This window comes from Nerophis lumbriciformis, linkage group LG14 (assembly GCF_033978685.3).
Source record: "Nerophis lumbriciformis linkage group LG14, RoL_Nlum_v2.1, whole genome shotgun sequence".
In the NCBI taxonomy this organism is placed as follows: Eukaryota; Metazoa; Chordata; class Actinopteri; order Syngnathiformes; family Syngnathidae; genus Nerophis; species Nerophis lumbriciformis.
In genome coordinates, this window is record NC_084561.2 from 17,464,619 (window position 1) to 17,478,861 (window position 14,243).

At 39.3% G+C, this 14,243-nt stretch overlaps 1 protein-coding gene across 4 annotated transcripts in view; it reads right to left on the reverse strand.

Moving 5' to 3' along the window:
- The window catches only part of kdm4b (lysine (K)-specific demethylase 4B), a 53,390-nt gene that overhangs the window by 28,872 nt on the left and 10,275 nt on the right, over nt 1-14,243 (reverse strand). For all 4 annotated transcript variants that reach the window (XM_072914633.1, XM_072914632.1, XM_072914631.1 and 1 more), the window contains exons 4-7: nt 10,042-10,156; nt 8,261-8,454; nt 4,375-4,424; nt 547-650 (exon numbers count right to left, since the gene is read on the reverse strand). In XM_072914633.1, the coding sequence (XP_072770734.1) occupies nt 547-650; nt 4,375-4,424; nt 8,261-8,454; nt 10,042-10,156 (463 nt within the window). The remainder of the gene's footprint in view (nt 1-546; nt 651-4,374; nt 4,425-8,260; nt 8,455-10,041; nt 10,157-14,243) is intronic.

Here is a 14,243-nt window from a genome sequence, read left to right on the forward strand (position 1 = left end):
TCTTCCCATGAGTGGGAATGTTCAGATTATTTTCTGTTATACTGAGACATACTTTATAATGCCATGCTCCAAAACACAGGTCCTACATAAGTGATCATCATCTCTGTGAAGACTGGATCTAGGCAACTGAGAGACAAGTCAAGCCAGGCAAGGTGACATTAGATATATAAATAGCTTATAGTGGTTTTCACATATCAAAATGCAACTTCCTGCATTTGTCAGATTGCAGGAAGGTTCTATTTCAACACATATTATAGGCCATCTTCAATGCTGTAATGATGTCCTATGAGAGTGAGTGATGACATCGGAAAAATGTGAAGGTCTATGTGAGTGTGCTGGTGTGTAGATCAATGTCCTGTGAACAGTGAGGGCACAGTGACCTTTTTGCTAATTCAATACAAAAGCATTGGACTCGGAGTCGGAAGAAGTATAGAGAGAACTCTGGGAACTTACTGACTGTCGTCTGACAAAAGAAACCGCACGGAAAAACCCCAACGTGATAAATATGATGAACGTCACTATCAAGTTTTGGGGGCTGCTACTCACCCTGTCAAAGGGAATGCCATATTTCTTCAGGATGGATGGGGATATCAAAGTCATCTTGTGGCGAAGAAAGGCATCACACCCCTGGGAACTACCAGGGAAGAAGCCTGCAAGGGTAACACAAGTAATTAGATGAAACTATAAAAACTAGATGCCCAGTGGTCATATTTAAACATCCTACAATGAGGAACATATTCCTGAGTGCTTATGGAAATTAAAGTCGCTGTGCTTTTGTGAGATATTGTGTAGCTTGTGTCTCATGCTGCCACCATTTGGTCATGTCAGGACAGCATTATTTGAAAAAAATAGCAACATTTTTCTGCACCACCCACTCGGGATAGAGTTGGTGGTGCTAGTATGTTGACTTGAGGATTGGAGGAGAGTAGACAAACGGCTGCCATTGTGGCAAAAGTCAAAAGAAGGGTTTGCAAATAAGACCATTGTCAGAGCCCCAGTTGGCATTCCCACGACATTCATAACTGTCTTTTTAGGACCTCGTAATCAGTTTGACAGTCAGGGATGACGATGGCTTTTAATAGGTCAGCAGGTGCTTGTTAAATAATGTTAGTGCTCCTTTCCTGACACTTTGCACACCCACTGCCAGCTGCTTAGAAAGCAGATGGCGACAATTGGCCTCGGCCAAAAGACTCATTGCCAATATCAGGACTGATAAAGTCTCCATGTATATACATTTTATAGGCTCTATTAGATCTTCTGTGGACTGAATTTGCATACATTTACAAATGTTGTCCATGTGACAGAAACATGTACCGGTATTACAATATTCCGTACGTCTTTCAATGCCCATCGCAATAGTCTTGAAAAGAGCGGTCTTCAAATAGTCAAAGATTCGATGATTCCGAGAAAGCTGATTTGACAATCAACCTCGCAGTCGAATTGGTGGACTTTAACACTCTTCTTCCTTACATATAAAAAAAGATTACTTTTTAGAGAGTAAGAAATATATCTTTGTTTCACCTGTCTCTTCAAACTTCCTCAGAGCGGTCATTGCTTCCTGGTGACGTCCCGTGTCTAAAAAAACAGATGGCCGTCTTTTGACCTCCCACATCTCTAATCATAACAAAAATCTATTTGTCTGAACACGATAACATTTTATTAATTGTGCTCAGAAGATGTTTTTACATGGCGGATGTGAAAGAGGCTCATTTGGACGCTATGCTGTCGACAAGGAGCTCACAAAGCCAAACATCTCGCCTCTGGCCGACTGAAATCCTGCCGTCGGCCCCGGTTGCACTTGCCGGAAATCGGACACACCATAGAGTCGAATGATCATCAACAATGGGCAAAATCTAACGAATCAGATTGGACTACGAAAATCCTTAGTTGAAGACAGCAATAGTGTTGGGTTCGACCGGTTATATCCAAGAGAAACCATCCAAGGATGCTCCGTTAATTCTGTCAATAGCTGTGTGCAAAAGGACACATTTAATTGGTTAAAAAGCCTAACCGGAATAAAAATGTTTCATGTAAACACGCCTTTCCGAATATTCTGAACCGATCACACACGTTCAGATCAAAATTTCATTCAGATCGAGACTGGTGTAGCGCATGAAAAAACTTGTTCCAAAATTCGGGTCGAAATTATCCTTACTGCGCAAGTCTGTGTCGTCAACTATACTTTGGTAGTGGAGGGTGGACTAAATTTAATAGTCTCGGAATGAAGCGATTGTCTTGCTGCTGTGTCCCCCCATTCAACATGTACAGAAGTAGCATTATATACTGTTGAGTTTTTTGCTCTAAAAACGAGACTAGCAAAAAGAAAAGTATGGTCTGGAGTGTCATGTGTCGATGTAACAATAAAAGATGGGATCCAGTTGACGTCTCAACGAGTTGTTTTATTCACGACCGAGTGAAGTGCTAGCCTCAGGCACGTACACAAAATGTCGCAACATGAAGACGCGCAGAAATCTACACGTCCCAACATGGAGTGCACAGAACAGCTCAATTTCAAAATTAAATGTAAAACAAAGGTAGCGAACAGAAAAAAAAATCAATAACTAAATAACGTGACAACGTCGGACAAGCCTATCTCAGCTGCATTCGGGCAGAAGGCGGTGTACACCTTGGACAATTTGCCACCTCATCGCAGGTGAATACCCCCCATATTGACAATGTAAAAAAAAAAATTTTTTTAAATTTGCAAATCTATTAAAAATATTTTTTTAAGTATTCACAGTCTTTGCTCAATACTTGGTTGAAGCACTGTTGGCACCAATTACAGCCTCAAGTCTTTTCAAATACGATGCCACAAGCTTGGCACACCTATCTTTGGGCAGTTTTGCCCATTCGTCTTTGCAGCACCTCTCAAGCTCCATCAGGTTGGATGGGATGTGTTGGCTTTCATCCACGATGTGTCTGTAGGATCATATTCAAAAAGACTTGAGGCTGTAGTTTTTTGATGCAAAGGTGCATCAAAAAAGTATTGAGCAAAGGCTGTAAATACTTATGTGAATGTGATTTTTTTTTGTTTTTAAATTTTAATACATTTGCAAGTTAAAAAATAAATTTAAATAAAACTTTTCACATTGTCGTCATGGGGTAATGTCTGTAGAATTGTGACGACAAAAAAGTATTTATTCCATTTTGGAATAAGGTTGTAACTTGTAACATAACAAAATGTGGAAAAAGTGAAGCACTGTAAATACTTTCCGGATGCACTGTAGGACACAAACTCCCTAAATGTAGAAGGATAACAATACCAAAGTTAGACCACTTAAAACAAAGTCTGCCATGGCCTAATGATGGAAAAAAAAACACTCCAGAAGTCACAATATCCGATAATTGACAACAGCATGACTTTGAGTCAAATGCACTACAAAAGCTAATCCCCAGAGATCGGAATACACATACAAGGAGGAAAACTGATGTGTGGATAAAAAAAAAAAAGGCAAAGACTGTTTCTTTCTAAGTCTTTTTTAAAATTGTGTGACAACTTTCAGGTGGACATTTGACTACAATAAATTAGAATGAATACAAGATTAATAAATTGTTGAACGGGAAGAAAGACGCTCTATGAATGCTTTAATCACTCGTTTTGACGGTAGTGTCAGACAACAAAATATTGGTGCTTGGGGACTACAAACCACTTGAGACAGCAGGTTGCAGCGAGCTAGTGGATTCTCTGTTGCCTCAATTCAATACATTTCAGCAAAGCCAGACAGATAACTATGTGTTGTAAAATGGAGGAAACAAACTTCCTCATCTGAGGGAAAGAAAAGTAAATGGTGTGTCCAATGTGGCCTAAAACCATTGTTTATTGTGATAGCTACTCGCCAAACTAGGCGTTATGCCTTTTTAACAAGGTTATTAGCATGTTAGGCTAAAAAATGTTCAACTTTTTAAGCTCGGTGTTTCCCATACATTGATTTGTGGTGCTTTCACCACAAATATTGTAGAGTTGGCGCTACCTGTCCACACTTGCTCCTAAACACATTATAACAGTACTGTCTGTGAATAAATCTTGTCGCTACAACACTGTACATAGGTGGCAGTATATATTGTAACACAGCTTCTAAACACCTATTACGCACCTGCTCTGCCAGAGAATAAGAAGAATAAGGCTTTATCACTTTTCCCAACTTTTGTCTCCCATGCTCTTCCACTCTCCTATAGCGTGACATTACAATCGCATGCAAATGCATCTTAACCAATTATGCAAATTCAGTGATTATGTAACAACACACACCACAACCCACCACCGCCACACTTAAGATTGCAGTCCTGTGGGAAGTAGTATATTTTTTAGTATATTAAATGAGATTAAACTGTTTCACAGAGTGAAAAGTGAATGTGACAAGAGCATCATCTCACCTTGTGCTAGTCTCTCCAGCCTCTTACCATGTTCTGGCGGAATAGCATACCTGCAGAAAAAAGGAGACAAAAATCAGTACTGGCTGGTCAAGGACAGAAAAAATAACTTATTGTTTTTAGGAGAACACTTGGCGAAGTCAAATGTTTTGAGAGGCTAACAACATTTATTGTCAACTTTAGCCTCTTGTCTTCTGCCATGTTGCTTTCAGATACTGTATATGATTCAATTCAATTGGGATTTATTAGAAAAAACACAATTCATATATGAAGTTATTGACTTTGTTGCCTTTTTTGTAACAGTAAGTGTTGCAGAAATAGTTGGTCCATTTTTCTTTCAACGCTTCACAAAATGCAATTTGAGAGAGAAAAACAATCTGAGTATAAGCATCCAAACATGATGGTTGTTTGGCATGAAGAGAGAAAGTGAAGTGTAAAATAAGACAAGAGAGAACAAAGATGAAAGTGAGCGCCAGCAACACTGACAGAAGAAGAATGGGGCTGTAGCATGAGGCATCGAGAGGGGAATCAAAATTATATGGACGGGGGTGGAAAAAAAGCCCAAAAAGTTTATTTCAGTCAAGAGATTGAGACACGGCAGCACACTGCCATCTGTAGGCCAATGGTTACAGCATGCGAGAGGTTTCCTCATCTTCACTGGTTTATTACTCAATAATACATACATTTTTTCTGTTTTAAAATTGTTGCGGGTCGTTTTGGACCATATGTATAATACAATAACACAGTCAGACAGTTAAAAAAAACAACAGAGTTTTAAACGAATCCTGAACTGGTCCTTTAAAGAGTGTTTGTTACTTGTACATTTATATATTTTTAATACTATAACCGTATAAGGATCCTATATAGTAGCAAAATGACACAGGATTTCCTTGGATTGCAGCATCACTTCATTTAAACAGGTACACAAAAACTTGCACTGTTAATAAATAGAAGGATAACAAAGACCACATCCCAAACATCTGAGACACTCGTGATTTAGGGCTATATAAGTAAACATTGATTGATTGATCCTACAGAATAATCATCCTTATGATCTCTACCCTAAGTCCACTGCTTTGATGGCAATAGAATGTTTGACCCCGTGGCTTTATAGCGCAGAGTTCGGGTCATGACAGAATTAAATAAGGCACACTAAGGTGCTTTTCTCCATTAGAACATACACGCTAACAATTTGGTAATCTTCACCTTCAAATAATGCATCATTATAATTATTATTAGCACTCAGAGGATAAAATGGTTTTATTTATGAAAATGCTAGACTGCCCTGGCTGACAAACAGTAAAGAAAATTACAGTGGATTACAGCATTTTTATACTTCCGCATTTTTGACCGTGCAAATTTGCAGATGTTTGGCCAATCATATGTTTTGAGGGGTTCTCAGAAACTAGTTGACAAACAGGGTAAAATGTACATGAATAGATTATTTGTATATGCACCATGTAAATAAAGACCCAATGTCAGTGCAAAATGGCAGCATAACAACATGCAGCAATATGAACACAAGTTTAATATAAGATCATAAATCGTTACTGGAATTACAACCGGCAAGTATGTTTCAAAATTAAAAAGAATAAGACCGCAACTAACAACAATTTTGATAGTCGACCATTCATCGATAATCTTAACGATTAGTCAACTAATGGAATTATGAAGCATTAGGGCTGGGCGATATATCGAATATACTCGATATATCGCGGGTTTGTCTCTGTGCGATATAGAAAATGACTATATCGTGAGTATTCCAGTATACGTTCTCCCGCAGTTGCTTTTAGCTGCGGGCATTACACTACAGGCTTTTTTCACTCTTTTTTGTCTCTCCTACTCACAGAGACATAAAAACAAGCGCACCTTCTTACATACGTCACATACTGTCGCACGTGCAACGTCATACGCTCTCGCGGAGCAGAGAGGTAGCAGAGAGGAATGTACCATATTTCAAGTATGCGGCAAAAGCGCTGCTCAACAAGTAGCAGGACTACTAATTTGTAGCATTTTTTGAAAAGTCACCCGCTAGAGAGCAACCAGCACTGACTCAATTGAGCCTGGCCTCTTCCATTTCCAGATCAACACCTTATGAAAAAAATAGTCAACAACAGGAGATAACGTCCGCAGTAAACTACCACATAGCGAAGGACATACACTATTTGATTTCCTATTATGCAGCTCATTTTTATTTGACAGTTATTGAAATATCTTGTGTGACATCATGTACAAAAGTGTACTTTATTTGTTTTAAACAATTTTAGTGGTGTTCTGTACAAAAAGTGCACTGTAATTTAATGTTGTTTTGATATGTCATCTTAGTGACATCATGCACAAAGGTGCACTAATAGCTTGTTTTAAAATGTCTCTGACAATCTTGCACTTTCTGTTTTGAAATTACATGAATGTTTGTGTCACTGCTTAATAACTGTTTAATAAATACAGTTTTGGTTATTTGACTTAGTTGTGATTTCCCTCTCTGCGTGGAAGTTTAAAATTAGCATATATTAATGCAGTATGAACAAGAATGTTTTAATGTAGACACATATAATCATCATACTGGTGTGAGTATATGCATCAAGTGTTAATTCAAGGCTAAGGCAAAATATCAAGATATATATCATGTATCGTGACATGGCCTAAAAATATTGAGATATTAATAAAAGGCCATATCGCCCAGCCCTATGAAGCATATACATATTTAGCGACTCTAATTTAGCAATTTGCTTTTAAATTCATCTTAAGATATTTTAGGCATATGTTAACTAACAAAGATGACTAATTAATTCAGAAATATTTATTTATACTGTAATGGTGCTGCTCATTAGGCTGTTACAAAAAAATCTATTAAACTTTTGTCCATTTCAAAAAGGGACAGGCCCGGTGCTGACAAAACAAGTATAATTTTTATGAAAATAAAGCACAGAAAAAATAGCAGCAATAAAAATAAACAGCAAAGACCAAAGCTATCTAACTTCCTCAAATAGAAACAAGCAGTTTGTGATGATGTGTTTACAGAGTTGCTCACAGGTGAGGTATACTATTGATTATTGGCATATTTAGCAATCTAATCCATTTGTTTTATTCTGAACATTTTAGCTATCTAATAGATTGTATATTTATTATTTTATGATATCAGCGCCGTAGTCTTCATGTTCATGTGAGCGCATGTGTATGATTGACGTGTGTGTCCAACATCGTACCGCCGCTTTAAATGCTCCTGTATCGTGGATTTACTGCCATTAAAACAAGGTTCGCTTTGCAAAATGAGCAAGGTATTGATGTCATTAACAAGATTAGGGTCAAATATTCCCACACTTTATATGTTTTCACCTGCGATCTTGTTACGAGTGGTCGCCCTGACTCGCTTCCGTCCAGAAAAACACTAGTCATGAAGTCACCGACAACTAATTTTATTGTCGATGAATTGTTGCACCAGTATTTAAAAAGTATTATGCCCACGCACATTTTTAAATAAATTGTTGTATCTGGGAAGGTATAAAACTGTCACAGTGTTGCCGCCAGGCCAAGATACTCTTGAAAATGATGAATCTCCAAATGAAGGTTAATGATGAAATGGATACATTCTGAATATTACCCTTTGATAACTTCAGTCCATATCGGAAATCCACTGACTTTTTTTACGCATTAACATTCTCAGGGCATTTTGAGTATCAGATTTTTTGGACCATTGGATACTAGTTTGGTATTTGCTAGGGTAAATAATTAAGACAAACTACAAACAATAACTAATCCTGAATTTAAACGTATTCACTATCTATAGTTCAACATATAAGAAAGATGCTCAAGCATTTTTGTTTTTTTGTGCCCATGTCACAGCCACAAAATAATTCGAATTACAATTTAAAAAAAGAAAGAGACTAACCAAGACTTGGACTGCCCAAAATGCAGGTAGTTAATGCTGTAGAGATCCATGTCCTCAGTGTGCCAGGCAAAGGTGGTCTTCCACATCCCAAAGTACAGGTAGGGAGTGTTGACACCCTCTATGACGATTCCACACTCCTGCTCCACCATATCGAGTAGTGTGTTCAGGTGGCCAATGTTCCACTCTGTAATTTCCTGCAAAAGGAGTAGCACATTTGTGTCATAGTTTGATATAAAAGATTGAACACGTTTTCATTGTCTTCAAAGCCTGTTAATAGTTCCACCACCAGATGGTGCTACGGCCTTCACTTGATGGCACAATGTAAATTACAGTACATTTATAGAACAATTTCCATTAAAGGCTTTGTCTTATTATTAAAAAAAGAATTTTCAATTTCCTTAGTGGAAACATTGTATTATGCAATTAGTGTCTTGATATTACACAGTTGCATCTTCATTCACCAGAAAATACCAGCTATTACAAGTTCACCATTGAGTTGTTGAGTGGATGACAGAGGGTTTGTGAGGCATATTCTTGGATGGTCACATATCTGTACATGCAACACAACAGTACACTTGACTGCTCTGAGGGTAACGGTATAAAAACCCATACTCATGTCAGCGTTAAAAGACTTATCAACGATGAAGGCATTCATTTCATGCTCTACAATGCACATATTTTGAGTGTACAATCCATACAAGAGAGCATAGTACAGTGGAACCTCAATTTAAAAGTGCTCCATCTTAAAACTGTCCCTTGGCTAATTGTTGTGCTCTAGGTTATGAGCAAATATTTTAGTCACAAGAATCTCCACCAGTAGCTGACATAGTAAATGCCACAGGGAACTACGTATATTTAGAAATGTCGATGCTTTTCCAACCATAAGTAGGAAGAACGTGAGTATGAAGGACAGCGCTGAGAACAAGTGGTTGATATTCATTGAAATAAAAAAAGACATCATCAAAAACTTGACAGCGCATGTCCCCAACTTGGCAATGCAATTAGAGCATAGCATTGCTAGTGTGTACCACACTGGAGCAGAATGAGCCTCAAGCCAGCTAAGAATGTTAAAATCATATGTAAATGGCAGACATGTATCCATGAAAATATGGAAAAGCTGCTGATAGCATAATCGGCGGAGAAGCAGCTGGAAAGAGATATCGTAGAAGTCTACTTCCTGTACATTATAATTACAGCTACTGTACTTGTTTGTAATACATTCTATTGTACTGTTTTATACAATATTTCTAATCTAAAAGTTGTTTTTAATGGCATGTTACATGTTAAAATTGTGTTGTTTGGGTGGTGCAAGCACCAATCAAATTGATTTCAATTGTTTTCAATAGGAGATGTTGAGTTGAGATACAAGAGTTTTGAGTTAAGAGCTCCATCAGAGAACCAATTAAGCTCGTAAATTGAGGTACTATTGTACGTATTAAGTTACAATATTGCCTGGGATAAATTGAAAAAAGTGTTTGTTTGATATTTTGTTTACTTAATCATGTTCTTACTTAAATACCCAACGTAAACTAAGATTAAATAGTAAATTTATAATAGTTTTCAAATGTGTAATCATGTATTGTAGTATAATTGTACTTAACTTTTAATAGTAATAGTACCTCTTTACATTTAGAAGATGTTAACCAGAAGAAAGACATTGCAATGAATAAGCCAAACATTTGGGTTTTTGTACATGTGTGTATATGCATGTCTGGAAATGTTATTCCTTAGTGAGTCTTCACATTGTGTGTGTGACAGGACCACAAACACCCAACACTTACCTCATCATAGATAGAGCCACTAACATCTGCTCCGTAAATGGGTGAAACAAAAGTCAGGTTCTTCCAGTACTTCCTCTCTAGATCATCAAAGTCTTTGTGGCGAGGTGTGCAGTACCTGAAACAAAGCAAGGCAGAAGGAATGAGTAAACAAGTAACCCTAAAACTAATAATGCCAAGCATAACCTAGTGTAAAATTTATATATTTTAAGTTTTCATTTTAATTGCGAGTAGCACTGAAATTGCATTGGATAGAATGCAACTCAAACAGGTTCAATGGGGTCCATATACAATATAATTAGAACAATTACAGTTGCAATGTACACTATTTAATTTAGGAGCAAACAACATACTTACTAACAACAAGAAGTAAAAGTAACAAAATAAACATAATTCAGTACTGCTTAATAAAATAATATCCTGCAAGAAACATACATATGTATTAGAGATGCGCGGATAGGCAATTATTTCATCCGCAACCGCATCAGAAAGTCGTCAACCATCCGCCATCCACCCGATGTAACATTTGATCAGAACCGCATCCGCCCGTTGTTATATATCTAATAAAGACGATGCAAGGCATTAGTGAGGTAATAAAGCTTTTGCCTGTTAAAGAAAGGAGACTGATCCAATGCAGTGCAGACATTCGCGTGCCACGCTGTCACGACCCAGACGCACACCAGTGCGCAATCATATGGGAGCCACGCTGAGCGCACCTCCAAGCGCGTCTCGCTGCCGGCGACGGCCGCGTATGAGCCCGACGCTCCAGCGCCATCCATTTTCAGGGCTAGTTGATTCGGCAGGTGGGTTGTTACACACTCCTTAGCGGGTTCCGACTTCCATGGCCACCGTCCAGCTGCTGTCTATATCAACCAGGGTGAGCCCCACCCCTTTCGTGAGCGCACTGCGCGCGGAGTGACCCCTGTTACGCGCCCCCGGCAATGGGGGTGGCGGGCAGGTAAGCTGCGCGGGCGGAGCGCGCGGAGTGACCCCTGTTACGAGCCCCCGGCCACGGGGGTGGCGGGCAGGTAAGCTGCTTACCTGCTGCGCGTGACGCCGGCCGCGGCGAAGGCGGACGAAGCGGGGTGTCGGTGCGGTGGGCGCGGTGGTGACCCTGGACGTGCGTCGGGCCCTTCTCGCGGATCGCCTCAGCTACGGCTCCCGGTGGGGCTCTCTCGGGGGAAGGGGCCTCAGTCCCGGACCCCGGCGAGGCGTCCCGGCGAGGCGTCCCTTCTCCGCTCCGTAAAAGTGTCCATCTCTTTTCTTTTTTTTCTTCTGTTGTGGCATATGCAGCAGGTGCCTGCTCGTTTTTCGTATGTGGGTAACAACATTTAACTATGTATATATATTTCCGAATTGGTTTAACTGCCACCCGCCTGAATCTATTTAAAATCTTTTTTTTTTTTTATTTCAACCACCCGACCCGACCCGCGGATAAAATCTACTTTTTTTTAATTACATCCGCCCGATCCGCGGATAATCCGCGGACTCCGCGGTTGTGCCCGCAAACCGCGCATCTCTAATATGTATGCATACATCATCACATACTATACTCCATGAGAACATTCATAGACGAATGTTGTCATTCATCCAGGTCATTGTAATCTCAGGGCATTCAATCGATCGCAACTGGACTGTTTGGTTTGTCTTGGAAGATATATTGCCTCTCAGTGGAGTAGGCTTCATCAGTTTGTGCTCATAGACTTATATTGGTCAGATCTAGTCTAGCGGCAGGTACCAAAACCCTAAATGTTTATACTCCAAAACCAGGAGGGTGTGCCTGGGCAAGGATGGTTTCACCCTATCATAGTGAGAAAAACAACTGTTTTGATGCAAACAAGCAATCCTACTGTCAAAGCCAACGACAGTCGAAGTGTAATTTCCCCTCGTTAGCACTGAGGTATTGTGTGGCAGAACGATCGCTGTGGATCGACTACTACCAGTCCAAAATAGTCAGAATACCCCTCGTAAGCATTCCACTCAGTTGTAAGCAAATGGCACAAATGGAACTTCGGTGACCAGAATGTTTCTAACTCCTTTTATTTGTTGGAGCCTAAATTGCAGCGTGTTTTAGGAATGGTTGAAAGGACAATGTTTTATGTGGGAAATTGGTGGTGTTGCAGACCACCTCATCTGTTCAGGGATGTTTTTTCAAGGTTGACATAGATGGCTTCCCTCACTCCTCTTTCGTACCATCCTTTCTCCCTGTCCAGAATCTGTACATTTCAGTTCTCAAAGGAGTGTTGTTTCTTACTGAGGTGCAGGTAGACAGCTGAGTCTTGGCCTGAAGAGTTTGCCCGTCTATGCTGTCGGCTTAGTGGTTGTTTTGTTTCCCCAATATATGAATCAGTGCTTTCATAATTACACTGGATAGCATACACCAGTTGAAGTGCACTAGGATGTTGTGTTGGTTAAAAATTGGTTGGTTAAAAATTATTCAGAGTTTCTCAGATAGACCTGAAAATATTGTGACTCACTCGATGGAAATATATCAGTTTGGTCAAGCTGGCCGGGGATGAGGTTTTTTTTGCGTTCGCACTCCATTTCTGTTGGCATAGCTTTGCTACAAATTCCGCATTTACACATTCAAGTCACAATGGTCCTGACTATCGGCTTCCATCTGCTCCAACATTTAAGCCTCTTTTTGTGCTCGCTAAGCTTCTATAACCAGCAGTTCATCCTCCGTATATTCAGGTTCAAAAAGATAAGGTTGTGAATCCTCATTGTCCAAAAATAGTCATCTATTACAAAGTCTGCCATGGCTAGAACACACATGCGTATTTTGCCAGAAGTAGGCACTGCATTGCTAAAATAAAAAAAAGTAAAAAGTTCCGGAAATGCTTAAATGGTAAGGATTTTGGACGATTGGCACAATTTATAAAAAAAAGTGCAGTTCCCCTTGAAGAAGAACAGCAGTTGCATGCGGTACAATATTTTTTCTGTCAAAATTGAAATCCATTTAACAAGACAGGTGAAGTACTTTTCTGACACACATTTACATGCTTTTGCTGGCCACACAAAACCCAAACTTGAGTTTGACACGTGGTTTAGAATAAAACATGAGTGTCCAAACCCAACAGTGAGGTCTTCAGATGTCCTAGCCTGATGGGGTGCCAGGGCCTAGGTCATCCCCAGTAAATTATTTTTTTAATTATTTTTTTAATAACTATAATATAATAATAACATTTATATTTTACTGTAGAAATAAACAAAATACATCATAAATACTTTTTTTGACAATTACACGAGAATATTCAGTAACATGTTGAAAATGTTTCTAATAGAAATACAATTATTTAAAAAAAAAAATAATATATGGAGCTGACCACCAAGTCAGTCATCAACTATAAAAATGTAAAAAAAACAGGTATGCTTATTTTTCTGCAAAATAATAGCAGAAAAATAAGCATACCTGTTTTTTCAGGAAGGATACGTAATTTTTCTGACAAATGACAGTGTCTCCCCAGTGGAGACAGTTTTTAAAAGGAGAGGTGGTGTCCAGTCTTTAAACAAGTCCTTCTCAAATAGTGGGGGGTGTCAGGCCCCCATGGGGCCGGCCGGGGGCAGTACAATGCTGGAGGGGGGCACGTGTGACGTCGGGGAACTTTTTTTCTGCCATACTAGAATATAACGAAGCGTATGTAGCCCTTGACTTTACTGTGACTACGGTGGGATACAAGGAAAGCCTGGTGTGTTGTTTTCTTTATAAGGAAACAACGTTATGCGGAGGTATACTTTCAACAATTTTATAGACACTTTATGCCATTTGTAGTCGTGGTGGAGAGTGGGTGTTTTTGGTCACAAAATAGTTTCTTCTTCCTAAGGGTACATAACAGAAAATAATTGAGAAGCACTGCTCTAAACCAATCAGACACGGTCTCGTCATGTAATGTATAAGAAGCACTAATTTCATGTTTACAGTTAATACCTGGTTTATAGCGCTTCATTCTTTCAAAGTAATCACTTTCTGCTAATGTGCCAATGTTTCCAGTATTATTTCCTCTTTGTAATTTACAAGTTGCTCTTCCTTTCCCGTGAATTACTCTACAGCGTTTGTGCCACGATCTGCGCTGTGCATGGTTACGTCATGCACGGTCACAGGTATCGATAAGTGAATCGTTACCAACAATGATTACGTCGTGCATGCCCACGGGCATGGATAAGGGAATAGTTAACAACAATGATTCTGAGGAATCGAAACACTG